The following is an 18,535-nucleotide window of genomic DNA, read 5'->3' as shown; positions in this document are numbered from 1 at the left end:
CGCGTGGGCTCCGGCCGCGGGCAGGGCCCGGCCGCGGCTCGTCCCGCCCCCGCGGCACCGCGCCGTGCGCGGCCGCAAGGGCTTTTTGGGGGTGAGAATCCCTGCGGGTCGAGCCTCGGCGGTGCCATTGTCTGCCCCACGTGCCGGCCTTGGCAGGATTCGGTTTCGCTCACAGACGCTGTTCCTCCCGGGCCGACAGCGGCAAGGCGAGGTAAACAAAGAGGGGAGGTGAAAACTTGGAGCCAGGTCGTCACGATAGCAATTCCATCCTGTAGTGTATAAAGCACTTTTTTTTTCCTTTTTTTTTTCCGTTTTTTTTTTTTTTTTTTTTTTTTTTTTTTGTGTGGAGGCCTTAATGACCGTTTCCACGTGAGGGAGGAGAATGAACCAGACGGTTCACTAGCAGAGGCTTCCGCGGGTGGGTGGTGCTGGCACCAACAACTGCGCCTTACCCGTCATGCACGCGGCAGCCTAATTTGTGCAGGGATAGGCGATCGCAGTGTTGAAATTGTGCTGGAGATGGAGGGCAGGCGGTGAGAAGGTTGTGTTTAGCATACAGCACTGTCCACCAGAATACTTTCTTTTATTACAGAGTTCGCTTAAAGCTATCTATGTCCTTTAAGAATGAAAACCAGAGCAGTTTTTTGCTAGGATAGCCCGCACCACCCAGTATTAATTACCACATATTAGGCTAATTGTGGAATGTAAATTTTCCAACTGTCTGCAATACCAAGGAGTTCCTGTATATGTTATTGTCATTGAGAGGTTTCATGGGTGCTTTAAAATCTGGTATTTTAATCTGTATGATAGTATAGAAAAATTGAAAATTAATCTTGGTCTGAAGGGGCCGAGAGAACAGGCTTTTACAGTGGCTAAATTAACTTTTACTGAAGTTATATATGTTCCCAGTGTAGACCTTGATTCTGAATTGGGTTCTGATGAAATAGTGATGGCTTCCTGTGGGGCCATGGGGAGTTATAAGAGTTGTTCTGGCCTGGAATGCTGTTATCAGAAAAGATGTGAGAGCTTTCCCTTTTTAAAGATCACCATTGCAATCTCCTTTTTTCCTGATTAGATAATGTTGCTTAGGTTATCAGTTCAGTGGTCTTTTGGGTTTTTTCTTGGTTGTAATACTTAAAATACGTGGGGAACATCCATTACAACATAGAATACACAGGTTTGTGGAACATATACTTTGTTCCTGATGGGTGATTTGTCCAGTAAGATGTAAGAGTTTTGGTTTTTATGCTTACTCTGCTTTAGAATATTAGGCTTGTAACATCAGCATTGTTATTATTTCACTAGTTCTTTATCATGTCTTGATTGCAAAAGTAGAGAATGTTTCAAGATAAAATCAATAATGAGAAATAACTGTATGGATATAAAAAAAGGAAGTTTGCTCAGAAGCTGAGAAGTTGTGATTTCTGTAAAGCTTTGTGTGTAAAACTCTAAACATTTTAGTTCTAAAGAGTTAGTTTAGGTGCTCAGTTACTCAGAAATAAAGTGTTTGAAAAATCCTCTCCAAGAATTGATAGCTCAATTTTTTGCCGTTTCATCGCCGTAGTTTTTTTAATAGGTGTAATTTGAATAATAAAAAACTATATACAAAACTATATACATATAATTTGTTGCTGTCTGTCCGCTGATTGCTTCTGAGGGGTGTTGAGGTGGAGTAGAGGATTGAAGTTTCTACAGTCATTAGCTCCAGTGGGAGAAGTCTCTGCCTGCTGTGTTGTTGCTTTGATTCTCTCAAGAGCAAGCAGAACAGATGAAGGGCTGCTGAAGAACCGGTGGTGGTCCAGAATATCAGAGTGCTGGTCCGAAAAAAGCCGTCTGCAAAGTCCCTTCTGGGGATTTGGCTGCACTTACTCCTGCTGATTTACAACAGTGAGCTTTACTAAAAGCAGTGCTATGTACACTTCTGCACATGTAACTCGCGTACTAAGCTCAAAGTGAGGTGAACCCTTCCACTAGTGATAGGTAGGGAAGAAGGAAATGGTTTTTGTGAGGAGTGGTTGTAGGGCTGAATGGGAAGCTGAGGCAGCCATTTTGTTACTGTACTGCTGTGGTTGAGGGCAAGGACAAACGGGTTCAAATCTACTGTTGTGGTGGAGGGTTTGAGGGGGTTCTGAAGAGTAATTTCAATGGAAGTCAAATGGGATTCTCCCTCTAAGTTAATGAGGATAAGCAGGTGAACTAGTTCTAGCTGTTGTGTGCCATAGCTGTGTGTGAATGCCAGTCTGGTTAATGTGTGCATGTAGCGATATGAAAATCGTTTTAGGTCGTATCAACGTATTAGTGACTTTGAAACACTGTAATATTTACGCTTTGCTTTATTAGGGTTTTCTTTCTTCCTGGGGACGTTATTTGAGTTTCTCAGAAAAGAACTGATTAATGGAAATTTTAAATAATTCTCTACCTCTTTCAACTAGGCATACAGAAAACTGGCTAAGGAATACCATCCTGATAAGAATCCAAATGCAGGGGACAAAGTAAGAAAGACTCATCTTTTTTTTAATACCTTAAGTTTTCTATTAGAGTGTCATCTAAGGAACTGAATACAGGTGTTGGGGGCTTTCTGTTGAAGCTGTTAAGCAGTACTGTGAGAGGGAGTATTGTCTGGTCATCTTCTCCTTAATCTCAAAATCTGCCAGTGTACCTCATGACAAAATGCAGCAGTTGGCTCAAATTGGTTGAGAAGGTAATGCTGAGGAAAAAACTGCTTCTCATTTGCTGACATAATGTCAGCTGGCCTTGGCATCTGTGTAGGAATTTGAAAAAGATAGTCGATTTTTCAAGTTTTTCCAACATGGAGAAACATATGTGTAAGAGATTCTTAAAACTGCTGCAGCATAAAAAAAAATTGCATATGTGGGAAGATAGAATTAGATTTGTTACACTAAAAGCAATTTTAAAATTGTCAATTAAGTGGACTCAGCTGATTATCTTTAACCAAATTGGAGTTCTGATGGCTGCTTAGAGGTGAGCAGAGATGACTATGAAAAGATACTAATTTGCCAAATACATTAATATACCTTTCAGTGAGCTACTTAATTGTTAGTGTATTCTAAGTGCGCAGCATCTTGAAGTCTTTGCTGTTAGTATGTAACTGTTGGGTATTCTGCCTTTTGGCTTCTGCAGTATTGTGTACTTGGGTTTTTTTTCCGTTGGATATCTTTTTTTTTAATTTTTAAGAGGTCCGTTTTATGCTAGTAAAGAACAAAACCAACCAAGTTTTGCAGTAAAATATCTTATTTTATGATAAGGTGTAACATAACTAAGCACAAGTATAACTTTAAAGTCTTGCTAAGAGTAAGTTATGTTAAAATGAGGGTGGAAAAGTGCTTCATTGTGTACCTTCTTAATTGATAAATATTCATGCAGGGGGAGAAACTGATAAAATGCTGCCTTGAAGTTGTAAATTGTCATGCGTGTTTTGACTGTTTCCTCTTCTAGTTCAAAGAAATAAGCTTTGCCTATGAAGTATTGTCAAATCCTGAGAAACGTGAGCTGTATGATAGATATGGAGAGCAGGGGCTCCGAGAAGGGAGTGGAAGCAGTGGCATGGACGATATTTTCTCCCATATCTTTGGTGGTGGATTGTTCAATTTCATGGGTGGCCAGAGTAGAAGTCGCAATGGTAGAAGAAGAGGAGAAGATATGGTGCATCCACTCAAGTGAGTACCTTGGTGCTGCAGCTTGTAGTTTGAAGTTTTCCTGACTGTAGAAACTCTGCTGGTTTCTATTCTTGATACATTTCTCAGTTGAGATCCTCTCCGGTCTGCACTACTCTTCAGAGCTGCCTGTTGTGTGTACAGCAAGGGCCAGTCATCTGGAGTTACTTTCCTTGGTTGGTTAATCTAGAAACTATCAAATACTTTGCCGGGTTATTTGAATTATGCACTTTCTTAGCTTTATTTTCTTTGTTTTGCTCCTTAATTATGTTTGGTAGTTCTAATCTGGAAAAGCCTCCAACAGCCAAGTATTACTCACCAGGCAGGTTCTGGTCTGTGGAGGTGCTCTGGAAAGACGTGAATTCATAGGGCAATGCCAGCTGGAACTACGGTTGAACCTCATAATTAATGGAAAAGTGTGTGTGGTGGCTTTGGTTTTGTTTATTTATTCAAAGCCATTCTTGAATATCACATCTGTGTTTTGGGGATCTCTTCTTGCAGTCATGGCTGGCTGCTTGCCTGCTGAGCAGGTCCCTTTTAAGAACGTCAGTTAAGCAACATCTTTCCTGTGATTGGCAGAGGTGCTTGGTGAAGTATGTTTAGCTTCACATGCTTGCTTGTTTAGTAGCTAGTACTCCATGGTATATTATTAATGAGCTTTGATTTTATTGTTATTTGTAAGTACCGATGCCAGCCAACCTCTTCTTATACAACTCAGTACATTGAGTTGAAATTTCTATCCACTAACAAACCCTTATAGGAGAAACACTAAAAAGTTAAGTGGCCTTAGGGACATGCTAATCCCTCCCCACTAAACTCTCTTGTGTAGAAAACCCAGTACAGCAGTAAGTACTCTATATGTGTTCTTATGTGTTTATGCAGTAAACAGTATTATTGTCTGGAGTGTTTACAGAGGCTTGTTTCTCACCTGCCTGGTAGAATTAAAATTAATAATGACTGTATAATAGCACCTAAAATTCTAGATAAGCTTATTTCCTCTTGAGAAACACAACCAATCCTGTCTGGTTTATTCTGATTAAATTACAGCTTTTCTCTAAAACTATGTTCAGATTTACAAGTGTATATTGATATGTATGGAATTTTTTTAAGTAACTCTTTGGGGAAGCCAAAATGGTGCTTAAAATCTTATTTTAATAGCAGATTTAGTCCTGTTAGGAATATCTAGGTTGTCTTTTTATTTGTCCTAGGCAAGTATTTTAATTACATGGGGAAAATAAGTTGTTAAATGATAACCCAGGAGAAATACTTTATTTTGTAGAGTCTCTTTAGAAGATCTGTATAATGGAAAGACAACTAAACTACAACTTAGCAAGAATGTCCTTTGTAGTGCATGTAATGGGTAAGTTTGTTTGTATTTTTGAGTTCTCTGGTTGCTTTGTTGGCAGATAGCGTAATGAAGGATCTCCTGTGTCAGATCTTTATCAGTATTTGACTTACTGGAGCCTGCTTTCAGACCAGCAAATTGTTGAACTTGAATGATGCTGTTGATGAAACTGGAACTATTCAAGGGCTTTGTGTGGGGGAAGGGTGGGAGAGCAGGGAACCTAACTGTAATTGGCAGTGCAGTTGGGCATGTAGGCATGCTAACCTGCTGGAGGGGGTTTCTGATTGCTTTCTGAAGAACTTCCTTTTCATGCAACCGGTGCTTTGTGCTGCAGGCAGGGGGGAAAGGCTGGCTCCGTTCAGAAGTGCAACGCCTGCCGGGGCCGGGGCGTGCGCATCATGATCCGGCAGCTGGCCCCAGGAATGGTGCAGCAGATGCAGTCCGTGTGCTCCGACTGCAATGGAGAAGGTAGGCCAGGCTCTGCTCTGGTACCGAATGTGCTTGCTTGGATCCAGCCTCCTGCGCAAATCTCAGGAGGAACTTATCCGGGACACTTCTGCCCTTACCCAGTCAGCTGCACCTCACTCTGGCAGCATGGAGGAGTCATTTCACTCAGAACAGCAGCAAGAGTTACAGTGTTTAATGTACTGAAAAACAGCCTAGAAGCTCAAGCAGTAGGGATTGATAATCTTTAAAAACACTTAGATGTGAATATTACTTACTGCTATTACTCTTATGTTAAAGTAAAAACCAAGATGTTGCTGTTTTAGGAGCTATTTGTCTTTTTGCATCTCCTGATATCCAAGGACAGTCGTAGGTTAAAAATGGGAATCTAAAGTTGAATTTTTAACTTCAAATTAGGATGATGTCTTTGCCTGAACCGGTTCTGTTCAGGGATCGCAAGTTCAGCACTTCATAATGATTTCTTTTTATGCATTCTGCAGTTGGCAGAGTAGTAACATCACCTTGTGGATGATTTTTCTCATCACAACACTCAAGCTACAAAGAATTGTATTTTGTGATTTGTCAAAACATTTCATAAATGATGTTGTCTTTAACATTTCATATGCCTAACCTCCATATTTTGTAGTTTCAACTTCATCGTAATGTTACGCTTTGTTTCACAGAAAGGTGGTTTAAGGTGAGAAACTTAATATTTTAAGCCAAATGCATCTGCTTGTGGCACTTAATACTGAAATCTTACAGTCTGTGTGCCCTAATACTTTGGTTACTGTGTATAGAGACAAGGGCTCACTGGAAAAATAAAGGTGAGGTAGAACAGAGCATCGAAGCCATATTGGATTGTCACCCTTCAGTTTGCTGGAAACAGTAATTACCTTTGTAAGGGTGAATCTGATGTGACCGGCTCTCTTTCCCTGTTTTTGTATGCAAGACTCTAGTTCTCCTGGCTGCATTTACTCAGGACTATCTTGTGGGGATATTCTGGGGGATGAGACAGTCAGGGAACTTCTATTTTTTTCTTCCTTCCCTCTGTCTCAGCTAGAATAACTGAAGTCTGGATTTCCTCTTGTGAGGCGTTCATAAAGCAACATCAAAATCACTACTTGTGTTGCAGAAATTCTTCAGCTTTCCAATAGTTTTTCCTAGGAATTGGATGTGACAAAATATCTGAACTCAAAATTTGTCTTTATTTAGGTGAAGTAATTAATGAAAAAGACCGCTGTAAAAAATGTGAAGGGAAGAAGGTGATCAAAGAGGTAAAAATACTTGAAGTCCATGTAGATAAAGGCATGAAACATGGGCAGAGAATTACATTCAGCGGAGAAGCAGATCAGGCTCCCGGTGTGGAACCAGGCGATATTGTCCTTTTACTCCAAGAGAAGGAGAATGAGGTAATGCTTTGGAGTTTATCTTTTAAATGCCTTTTATTCCAGTTGTTAATATTTAAGTTATATAGATAGCCATTCATTTAAAGTAATTGATACAGTTGCAGCTCTGGGAGAGATGGGGAATAGCTTTTAATAGATTTATAGTGTGTAATACTGCTTTCATGGTGAGCCAGAAAAAACTGGGCAAGTCCTTAGCCAGGGGACAGGCAGCTTCTGGTGCCTCCTAATGCTAGCAAGAGGTATCTTCTCACATAAGCTCAGACTGACTTTGATACAGCAGATGCAGTGAAGAGCCATTCAGGATGTTCACTTTAGTCTGCTTTGCTTGTGACACTAACAAAATTCTAAGTGTGGCTTTTTGCCATGTCTTGTGACATGGCAGGGAACTCCTGATAAAACCCCCTGATGGTGCTTTCTATGTCTGCTACTGTGGTTCTGGAAATAACACAAAATGATGTTGCTGATTCACTTAATAAAACAAACATTATTATTTTATACTGGTTTGGTAAGACTTATGTTCACTGTATTCTGGACTACATACACTGCACTTTGGAATTAAATGTTGCAATGTTATCTTCTCCTGTTAAAACTCATGTGGGACAGAGTTGAGGTGACTGCTCCATTTTTAATTCTAATAGCCATGATGAAGTAAGAAACAGTTTGTGTGTTACACTCTAGGAGGAGTTTTCTGTTATAACAGAGTAGCATGGGGTACAGATTTAAACTACAGTCATATATTAAGGATGTCATGTTAGTTATCTGCTAATTAGGTACTTTGTAAGCTTTTCACAGCTGTGTCAAGAACTGCCAATCTGCCAGTCTGTCCTAGTGAGTAAAACTAGATAGACTTTGTGCCTAAAATTTCTCTTGAGATGGGACTCATGGTTCTGCCAGTGGACAAATTTTAAGATTTACTCTGATTAAGAATCCCGAGTTATGTGGCCTGAAGATCTCTTCTGACAGCTGTGGACCAAGTGATCAAAGTCCTGCTGTAGGTCAAGGGAGCTAAAGCAGATATGCTTGAGGACAAGACTTGAAAAACAAAGATGTGGTTTATGTACACTCCAGTGCAGGGGAAATAGCATCAAACTGTTGTCAGTTTTGTTTATAGGTTGCTTGTGTGGAAGATGTTGGGGGGTGAAAGTTGGGGCTGCTGTGCAGGCCTGGTTTAATTTGAATCTTACCTTGGTGTGTGGTGTGGTTTGGCTTATTTTAGATGACACTTGGTCAGGCACAAACTTCCAAGCGTGTTAAGCCATCTGAATTAATAGAATCAAGTTCACTTCATACAAAGGCTGTTGCTGTGACATTGAATTTTAAGGCTAAATAATAATGAACTCTCAGTAATGAGTCTGGTGGAGTTGTGATTCTAGTGCTAGCAAGGGTATCTCCTTTGTTTCCCAGGTGTTCCAGCGGGATGTGAATGACTTGCATATGACACACAAGATTGGACTTGTTGAAGCACTGTGTGGATTTCAGTTCACATTTAAGCACCTTGATGGACGTCAGATTGTGGTTAAATATCCTCCTGGAAAAGTAATTGAACCAGGTAGGCTTGACCTGATAAGGATTTCTTGGATTGTGTTTTTGTGATTCTTCAGCCCTTAATCCCACCCTTGTTGTCCTGTTAACTGAGCCTAGGCCAGGGAAACAGAGAACTGTATGGAGAGAGAATGGCTGTGCAGTAGCACTTTGCTGATTACTTTACTTCTCTTTGAATTCCAGGTTGTGTTCGTGTAGTCAGAGGGGAAGGAATGCCACAGTATCGCAATCCTTTTGAGAAGGGGGATCTCTACATTAAATTTGATGTTCAGTTTCCTGAAAATAACTGGATTAGCCCAGAAAAGCTTTCAGTAAGTAGTTGTTCGAGCATAAATGTGGTGTCTTACTTGACTGTGTGTGCATAGAGCCCATGTTGTACCTCATGGGCTTGCCCTCAGTGCTTAAATTCAAATGCAAGTAAAGTTCTTTTAGCCTTTTTTATGAGCCATGTTACTTGGACATACCCCTTGAAATATGAATTTTTGGAAATTGTATTTAAGGAGAGCCCATGTTGTACCTCATGGGCTTGCCCTCAGTGCTTAAATTCAAATGCAAGTTCTTTTAACCTTTTTTATGAGCCATGTGTTACTTGGACATATCCCTTGAAATATGAATTTTTGGAAGCTGTGTTTAAGAGCTGTGCAGATGGTACACAGATGAGGGCAGGAGGAAAATCTTTCTGTTGCTGTGTGATAAGTTTATGGAGTGCAACTGTATTTACTGATTGCACTTTTGGTTGGTGATATGTAGAGCTGTTGGTTTTCTTGAAGTGGTGTCTTCCAGTGGATACAAATACTTTTAAATGACTCTGCAGTTCAGGGCTTTCATCAGAATAGACTTCTAAACTAAACCTGCTCTTAGAGGTGTCTCAAAGTTATGGGAAACCGGTCACTTCATTTAGGTCTTCTAGATGCAATACTGAATGCATTTCTTTTTTTGGGGCAGGAACTTGAAGATCTTCTGCCAGCTAGACCAGAATTTCCCAATGTAATTGGTGATGCAGAAGAGGTAGATCTTCAAGAATTTGATACCACTCGTGGTTCAGGTGGTGGCCAGAGACGTGAAGCTTATAATGATAGTTCTGATGAAGAAAGCAGCCATCATGGACCTGGGGTACAGTGTGCCCACCAGTAAACATTTGTCTAAAAAGTTGCACAAGGATTTTCTTTCAAATTTTGCCTGACTTGTTTTCAACAATCCAGCTGGATTGTATAAGTAATCCAGATGAACCAATGGACATCTATTGCTGTATGTGTAACTTTTAAATTGGTCTATAGTATCTACAGAGTGTAATTTAAACTAACCACAAGCTTACATCTTCATTTTGACTGTGTAGCAGAATAAAGCACTTGAAAGGAAGACGAGACTCCTTTTCACATGAGTTTTAAGTTTGTCCTCGTATCTGTGCTTGATTTTTACCAGTTTTGTGTAGATTTTAAGTTTCATATTTTAAATTCAAATTCTACATTGTAAAGTTTGTGTACAATTTGTCCTGAGGCTTGGTATTTGGCTGCACCTGCATAAGCTGCTACAAGTAGAATCAAGAATTTCATAGCCTGTATCTATCATCTAGATGCATGGTAAATGGGCTTTGCACATAATGGGTTTAGAGCTGACTGGGAACAATGAAAGACTAAATTAGAAGTGGTTGTAAGTTTTTTTCTACCATCTTGTGAACGGTTTCTGAAATTAAATAAAAGCAGTTGGTGTATAATATATTTCTTTTGCCTTGTAACTCTTACTTTTCCAGTGGCTTTAACTAGTCTGTGTATGAAGAGACTATGTAGATGATAGATATTTTATAAACACAGGGAGGCTGAAGCTGCCTTAAGACTAGGTGAAGGTTAGGTAACAATTGTGTGCCACATTCATGTCTCTTCCTGAAATGAGAGATGACTTAAATGGGCACAGGGAAGGCTGCAGCCATGTCCCCTTTGTGTGAAGAAAACACAAGGATATCTGAATTCAGTCTAAAGATAACAAACCCCTTAAATGGGGAATGATTAAATTTTGAAATAATGGTGTCTTTCTCTTAGCCTTTGAATCCTATTCAAAGTCTGATTCAGCCTCACTTCTAGAGAAATGTTTCCAGTTTAAAAAAGAATTGTTTAACCTGGAAACATAATAAATGTAGATGGTTTTGTTACTTTTCTAGTAGTTTGCACTTTGGTTTAAGTATGAAGATACTAAAATCTCCAGCTGCAGTTCTATTGCTATTAATTGGCAATAATGCCTGAACAAAGCAAAAATGTGACCTTAACTAAGGAACTGTTGTGCATGAACAGTGTTGGGTTGGTAAGCTGCCTCTATAGCAAGGTTTCTCTCCTGTTTAAGTGAGAAAGTTGAAGCTCTACTTTTCTTTACAAATCTGAAGTGTGACTTGTTTAGTTATTTTTCTGATAGTTGTTGACACTTTATTGATGAGGTTGGAGGGACAAACTCCAAAGGTTTCAATGTGCTTGGGTAGGCATTGGCATTTGAGTGTTGCTGAACATCCTTGTTATAGACTCTAAAAATGAAGCAAAAATAAATACTGTTTGATCTGTATTTCAGTACTGGCTTATGATGTGGCATTCTCTAGTGGGTCTTTTATTTTCATTTTTTAAAACTTGGGGTTGCTTTTTGTGAAGCCATGGTTACATGCTGATCCTTTCTCCTGACTCGTCTCACCATGGAGTCAGTCCTTGTAACCTGCAATGCTTAAACAATTACAACACCTGTCTTCTGCTTGTAAGTCCTTGCAAAATAGAGCAATACTCTAAACCTTTAATCCCCATCCAGATTGTTTGGTTTTTTGAAGGGGAAGAGAGGAAGGGATTCATAGTAACTTTTCAGATAGCTGAAGTGAAGGGGTGGAGGAAGAGCTGATCACTGTAGGGCAGTTCTGCTTCAGTCCTCAGCTGGCATTAATTTGGGCTCCTGCCAGCAGCACCTGATAAAGAACCTGATAACTACCTGTCATCTTGCACATTACTGTCATGTCACACATAAGACTGGAAATAAATGTTATTTCTGTGTTAGATTCATATATGCTACCACATACCTACAAGATACTAAAAATTTAGTACCTTGTATTTCAGTTTATTTGTGAGTTGATATTAGAGAAACTTATTTCTTATATACAGCCTCTTACTGTTCATTTTGCTGTGAACTTAGTTAAAATCCAACCTAAGCCTTTTATAAAGAAAAAAATTTCTTCTGCTGTGGTATCCTTCATAACTTAAGGAACTTAATAAGACACATCACATGATATAAAAGCTTATATAAACATTTACTAGGCAATATACAGCTTTATTAAGACATAATAGACATGATTTCAACACTTTGGAGGCAGCAGGCAAGAGCAGTCACCAATGTTCTGTAGTCACAAGACAGTTCCATTAACTTGGTTTAGGTGTTACCTTTCCACACAGTACTGTCAGCTCACTCTGAGGGGGGAAAATTCATTTTAGCTTAAGCTGCCCAAAAGCACGTGGAAGAAGAAAGGCTCCTACTGTTAAAGCAAGCAGTGAGCACTTACTCACTCCCCACTGTCTGCCTACAGAGGCAGGGCTGTAACAAACACCACAGAACAGCTCCCAGACCTGTAGCTTGACTCAGCTGCACTGGTCTCTGTACTACCTGGTTAGTATCTCTCGTGTCTGGATGGATTTCTGTCACTTCAAACAATAGCCCAGGTACCCCCATCTTCAGGAGGGTTGGGCTGTAGGTGCTACAAAGTTCTGTTCCACTTTATTTTGCTTCACAACCATTAAGGCAGTTCCTGTTCAACTGCAGCAGGGACTTAACAGGTGTATAGTTCTTACTCAGCAAGGGACACAGAATAAGGGATTGTGAGAAGACCCAAAACTGAGCTGTAGCTTTGTCAGCCTTTGTGAATAAGAGATAAGAGAGTGGCAGTTTGCTCACATGGCAGGACAGCCACCAGAGCACTGCAGAAGGAAGAGTTCATGCTCCTGTGACCCCTCAGGCTGTCACCAAACTGCACATGCTTATGTCAGTGCAGTTACTTCTACAGTGATCCATGTGCAGCAACTCTCCCCTCCCTCCTCCTCCCTCCAACTGATGCCAACCAGTTTAGGCTTAAACTCCAAAGAGTTTAAATTTGCATTCACGACAGAATCTGACATGAAAGTTTGGGACTGGGTGTCTGAATACAGAGATCTGTAAGACTCCTAGTTCAAGCTTACCACCAGCTTATGGATGTACTGTACTGTGTCCTGATTTAGGAGCTGCACATCAATATTACGGAGGTCTCCACCAGCTGTACAGAGTGTCTGTGAAGAGAAACAATTATAAGATTAAAAGATTTTTCTTGCATGTCAAGCTTCTCTGAAACTCACGTGCTCCCTTGTACATTGCAAAACTTTGGCAACCATTATCCTTTTGTTTAGCAGCATCTCATTTAGCAATAGCAAGAGCTATCACTATCAGACTATTTGCATTGATCAACTACTGTAAGTTGAAAATGTTTTTTAAAAAAAAAAGATACCTGTCCATCAGCCAGGGGAATGTTGACAAATGGAACACTTTTATGTTGGGGTACTGATTTACTTCTCTTTAACATGCTTTGAACTCTTCCACTTGCAGGTAAAGTTCTTGAGACAGTCTGTTGTAATCCAGCACTAGAATACAAGGAAAATGTCACTCTGAGGTTAACTTTCTATGCTCTGCTGGAAATTTTCAAGCATGAAGCAAATGCCATTAGTAGGAAATACACCTAGGAGAGAGGCAGTCATGTTTAAAATTTTCCAGTTTTGCCAGGAGATACAGAAATCCAACCATGAGCAGCACTTACGGGCACTGCTGGGTAATGTTTATGACCCTGCCACTGCAGTAACCTTGTAAGCCTGTGACACAAGATGACATTTTGGCCACTCAGTAACAAGAATATCCACTCTCCAATATCAGCAGTGAATGTTTACAGTTTTGGAAAGAGGAAGCTTCGTGCCTCAGGGCTTAAGATAAGACGTGCTGTATCTGTCTACTACAGAGGGAGATATCAATAAATACCAAAGCTGCTACCTCTCAGAGGCACAGGGTGTGCCTTATGCCATGCAGAATTTCTAACTTTTCATTATACAACAGTAATTATTATTTACTTTAAAAATGTAAGATTTGGGTGTGTTCTGCATGGAAACAAGCCTCTGACATTTATAGCTGGCCAAGGTGAAACTGAACCACTTACTGGTTTCAGGACCCATTTAAGTTGTTCACCCCCTCACTTCAGCTTGTGCCAAAAGCAAACTGTAGGGTATGCAGAATGATACTAACTAAAAATCTTGACTGTTCAAGATGCCAAGAACTGATTATCAGTGTATTTGGTTGAGGAGCTTGGTTGTGGGGATTGGTTTATTTTTCTTTTAACAAAGCAGTATTGATGACATTTTAGCCCAAGGCTGGGGTCTGAGAACAAGTTTACACTCTAAATACATTTTTTTTTTTTTTTTTAACTGACTTATTTAGGACATCAAATCCTGTGCCTCCACAATAATGTAAGTTAACACCCACACCCAAAACAGGAGGCGTAACTGGTTTGGCACCCCTACTGTCACATTTAGTGGCAGACCATGAAGATCTGTTATATCTAAATTGATAATAATATATAGTGTCTTGGTATTGAACAAAATTATTTATTAAGAGCAAACTGAAAACTCCTCACCTTTTAGCTCCCTTTGGAGTGGCTTTGAGATTTGTGGCACTGCAATGAAAACAAAGAGACTTAGCATCCTTCTGCAAGCTACACTAGCAGAAGAGTAAACACTTAAAGAAGTAGTTACTGGCTTTGTGTTTTGTTGGGGGTTTTATTTTGTTGGTTTACTATTTTTATGTATTTCCTCTTCATCTACTTCTGTAAAGTTTTAGCTAGGATGAAGGTAGACAGAAGCAGATTAGAGAATGCTGAAGTGGCCCATGACAGGGATCTAGTGTGAAAAACACATGTGAAAAAGCCCTCCTGTAGTAAACGTAACATAGTGGGATTAAAACCATACAAGAACACAATAATAATTTGTTGCTGAGCAAGGGAGGCTGCAATAGCCAAGTTAGGTGTTTATTACAGAACAGTTCAGTAGTACTAGCAGAGCAAAGATGCTTTCCTTGCATGCTCTCTTCCATTAGTACAGTTTGGGAATCTGTACTAATCCCCTAAGTTCAGAACTGTGCATCATTATGCCTTCATCAGCTACAGGTGCTTTTTTGCTCAGGTTCACATCACCACAGTGCATCTCAGGTTATGGAAGAATCCTTATCAGATGTATTCCCATTGGGCTCAAGTCTCAGCTACTATATTTGAAAATAATTGCGTTCAGCACTCAAAAATTCAGGTGATTTAAATAAACTGTCAAACATCAGTCTTACCTAGAAAGAGAGTTCAGTTTGCCACTTATACCAGAGGCCAGTGAAACCAGCGACCTGGTTTTGGAAATCTAAAAATTTATATATAAGAATGCAGTTAAAAAAGGTAGCATTTGAAAGCAAAATGATAGGTATTTGCAGGAAACAATACTGTAAAAATTCCCTGCTGAAAAAGGGTAGTTAAGCCCCATAGTGTTACTTTTGAGATATATATATAAATGCCAAATATACATTCTAAAAGAAGTTTCATAATGTCAAAACATTTATTCCTAATGAACTTCTGCATAACCAACCACCTAATATACACCCTTCCAACTTTAAGCCTTTTTACAGTAAAAATCTGTAATTGCACAGAATCTTTTTTGTATTTGTTGTCAGCTTGCTACATCAGTGTCTGGCTGAGGAGCTACATTGCCCAGACAGACTGAGGTGGCAAAACTAAAACACTTGATTTGGTTTAGAGACAAGAATGATTTGGTTTAGAGACAAGACTCAGCTATAGAAAAGCATGGATTGAACACAAGGTTGATTTAAAAAACAAAGTTTCAACAAAATGTGGCTCCTCAGAACACCAAGACTTACTGGCAAGAGAGAATGACTATGCCAGTACTTGCCAGCCTGTGGGAATTAGTCACTAGAAGTGCAGATACCATATTTCATTATGAAAATAATTTAAAGTTGCTTAACTTCAAATACATTACATTTAAAATAACTGACTTTTCCAGCAGACAGCAGAGCACTGGCCTGCTTTCTCATGGATCTAGCAGGCCTTGTGGCAGGTCAAAACTGACTAAGTCCTTATGTTTTTTTAATAAAAAATAGAATAAACTTACTTTTTTAGTTATTTTCTTTGCAGAACTGTGCTTGGCATCTTCATATTCAACAATCGTAGTTACCTTAACTATAAATGTATTAGCAAGACAAGGAAAATAAAGATCTCATGGAGAGCACAAAACACCACTTCAGCCTCATGTTTAAAGCCTATTTCCCCCCCATGGACAGCTTTGGCCCTTGTGCCATCCAATGTCATTCACTTGGGACACAGGTCAAAGCAAACTCTGTGTGTTCATCACAGGCACTGGGACACACAGGACAGTTAAAAGACCCAGATAATCCCTCAGCCCACAGACAAAACAGAATTACACCCAAGTGGTAGCATCCTCCTTATTGCATATTTGGGGATATGAAGAAAAATGGTATTTTTCTTACAAAGCTCAATGGACAGAATGTTACGGGAAACCTAAGAGGTTGTGACTTTCCTATTTCTCCTGCTATACTGTAAAGCCTTAAATCTGTCTCTTCTTACCATTTCCCCTGATAAATACAAAGGACAGAAGCTCATATCTCATGCTTTAAAGTACCTCTACAGCAGCATAGCTCATGATTCTCCACATGGAATGCTGCAGGGTCTGTTATGCACTTTTCCCTCTTGTATTCTTCAGGCTTAACATTCATTTTACAAATGCTCGGTTCAAACCAGCAAAAAAAAAAAAAAAAAAAAAAAAGAAAATGCAAGAACCACAGGCTATATATTAATGAGTTGACCTGCCTTTTTTGCTGTTGGTCCTCACCAGTTTGGGATTTGGCATGTCTTCTACAGAGCAGTCAGTCTGAAAAAAAAATGTTTATCCAACAAGGGAAGGTCATCAGATTTTACCCAGTAGATGCATATTATGTTACAAGAGGCAGTGAACTAAAAGGACATAAAAGCAACTGACAGGAAGTGGGATTGGCTAAACATCAGTTGTTTTTTTGGGATTTTTTGGGAAACATCTGAATTTCTGCCAGCAGATGACCCTAAAACTTTAGGTAATGTTCCTAACTGCACCATGGCTGGCTGCCTAGTCATTTCATATCATCTTCTGTTTAAACACACAGCCAAATGAAATAATTTGTCTGAAGTATTTACAGCATGGAGAGAAGAATTTTATTCTGTAAACTGTGATAAGATTTGAAAACACACACTTACCACTGCAGCAGCAAGAGCCACTTCCTCCCGTCCTTGCAAATCTGTAACTCAAGAAATTATAACTTATTTAGATGCTATTACTTGCATAATTTTTATCTTCATATTCTTATGGGCTCAGAAGCCAAACAATTCAGGATTACAGTGGTTAAATATGTGCATATGTGTTACATTTGAAGAAGATTCCAGTCTTGTAGGACAGTCACTCCTACAAAACAACAACGAAAATCTAAGGCCATGTCAGTGTTTATCCTTGAAAGAATGCTGAGTGTAGTCACACAGGGGATCCCCCACATTCAAAGATCCACCACACATACACATTGCACTGCAGACAACTAATGCTCTTGGGCAAAAGTTTCTCCAGAAGGACACCAAAATACATACTCAGGCTCACAGTAAACTCAAGTTCTTCAAGAGGTTCAGGTTTGATCTCTATGTGGCCCCTACAATTTCCAGCTGCAAGGTAGATTCCAGAAACACCTGTTCTCACCACCATATACATCTGATGCTGAGTGTAAACATCTTAAACCTCTGCATCAATGGGAGTTAAACTTCTTTGCTTATCATCACAGGTATATGACTAGATTAGAATGGCTCAGGAGAGTTCAAATTGACAAAGACAAAATCATTTTGGTGGCTAAGGATGAACAGATTCAGATGAACAAAAATGGTTGGTTTTACACACAGAAAATGCTAGGTTTGTAATTATTTCTTGTCTTTTCAGACTTTAAATAATATTACACATATCAGTACTCTCCAGACTAGTCACAAACTAATTCTATACCCTGTGTTACACAGATCAGTCTACTTGAACAGGAGTGCTCAGCAGATAAGTGGGTAACAGCAGATAAGCTGATCTGCTTAAAATACAGGGCAGGCCAAGCAAACCTTTTCATGAAAGCCAGCAAGCTCCCAGGTTTTCTCCCGTAGAGCCGGGCACACGGCTGCCCGCACCCGAGCACAGGGCCCCGCACTCTCACCGAGCACCTCTTTCCTTTTCATCTTCCTGACGGCAGCCGGCATCGTCAGCAGCTCCACCGCAAACGCTTTCTCCGCCGTCTGCAAAAGCGAATCGAGCTCTTTCTTCATCTCCTGGATGTGCTCCTTGGCTTTAAAACAAAACACGCTCCTATATTGCCCCGCGTGTTACATGTTTCCAAGTGTAAGCACTGCAAGACCGCACTATCAAAGAAAGTTAAAACAGCGATTTATCCGGAAAAATCTGAGCGGGGAGTCGGAGCGCCTGGAGCCTCCCTCAGCCGCCAACCCGGGGCGCGGGGCAGGCGGCCCCGCCTGAGGGCGCGACCCCGGCCCGGGGCTCTCCCGGCCCGGAGCCGCCGTTCCCTCCCCACCCCGGGCAGCCCCGGCCATACCCTGCTGGTCGAAGTCGCTGAGGAAGAGCGCGATGCGCTGGTCCCTCTTCTTCTGGGATAGCGCGGTGCGCTGCTCCCTGTCCCGGGGCAGCGCCCCGCGGTCCGGCTCCACGCCCGAGTCGCTGCTGCGCCGCCGGCACGGGGCCTTCCCCGGGGCCATGGCCGACAACCGGGCCGGGCCGAGGCGTGCCCGCAGCCGCGCCCGGAGCGGGACCGGCGGGACACACCCCAGGGGCGGGCAGGGGTGGCCGGGAGCCGCCGGGGCCGGGGACGAGCGGAGCCCGCGGTGCCCGGGCTCTGTCAGAAGGGACGGAACGCCGTGAGGGGAGGGGGGGGTGGGAGTGCCCCGCCTCGGAGGTGCCTCAGGCGTTGGCACCTGTGAGTGACAGGGCGAGGAGGAATGGGTACAAACTGAAAGGGGGAAACTG

At 41.0% G+C, this 18,535-nt stretch overlaps 2 protein-coding genes across 4 annotated transcripts; one reads left to right on the top strand and one right to left on the bottom strand.

The window, feature by feature from the left end:
• The first annotated feature begins 2,346 nt into the window (after positions 1-2,346).
• Positions 2,347-10,963, top strand: DNAJA2 (DnaJ heat shock protein family (Hsp40) member A2). Its single transcript, XM_041400594.1, has 8 exons — positions 2,347-2,492; positions 3,457-3,677; positions 4,954-5,034; positions 5,354-5,487; positions 6,676-6,872; positions 8,274-8,418; positions 8,595-8,722; positions 9,357-10,963. Exons 2-8 carry the CDS (start codon positions 3,565-3,567, stop codon positions 9,543-9,545), a joined length of 987 nt encoding a protein of 328 aa, XP_041256528.1. The 5' UTR covers positions 2,347-2,492; positions 3,457-3,564; the 3' UTR covers positions 9,546-10,963.
• A 706-nt stretch (positions 10,964-11,669) lies between these two features.
• Positions 11,670-18,397, bottom strand: LOC121334072 (borealin-2-like). 3 transcript variants are annotated; one of them, XM_041400963.1, is made up of 10 exons: positions 18,108-18,397; positions 17,715-17,843; positions 16,738-16,778; positions 16,318-16,378; positions 15,602-15,669; positions 14,772-14,839; positions 14,074-14,112; positions 12,904-13,036; positions 12,602-12,688; positions 11,670-11,839 (listed from the first exon to the last, which is right to left on the bottom strand). In XM_041400963.1, the coding sequence occupies exons 1-10, from the start codon at positions 18,265-18,267 to the stop codon at positions 11,792-11,794; spliced, it is 834 nt and encodes a 277-aa protein (XP_041256897.1). In that variant the 5' UTR covers positions 18,268-18,397; the 3' UTR covers positions 11,670-11,791. The 3 variants fall into 3 exon arrangements, with proteins under 3 accessions (XP_041256897.1, XP_041256900.1, XP_041256899.1); XM_041400966.1 differs by having other exon boundaries at positions 17,722-17,793; XM_041400965.1 differs by lacking the exon at positions 14,074-14,112.
• Positions 18,398-18,535: the final 138 nt, after the last annotated feature.

The sequence above is a fragment of the Onychostruthus taczanowskii genome, unplaced genomic scaffold (genome assembly GCF_017590055.1).
Source record: "Onychostruthus taczanowskii isolate IOZ18803 unplaced genomic scaffold, ASM1759005v1 scaffold18, whole genome shotgun sequence".
NCBI classification, from domain to species: Eukaryota; Metazoa; Chordata; class Aves; order Passeriformes; family Passeridae; genus Onychostruthus; species Onychostruthus taczanowskii.
The sequence above is the reverse complement of the archived record's forward strand: the minus strand, read 5'-3'. Positions and strand labels throughout refer to the sequence as shown.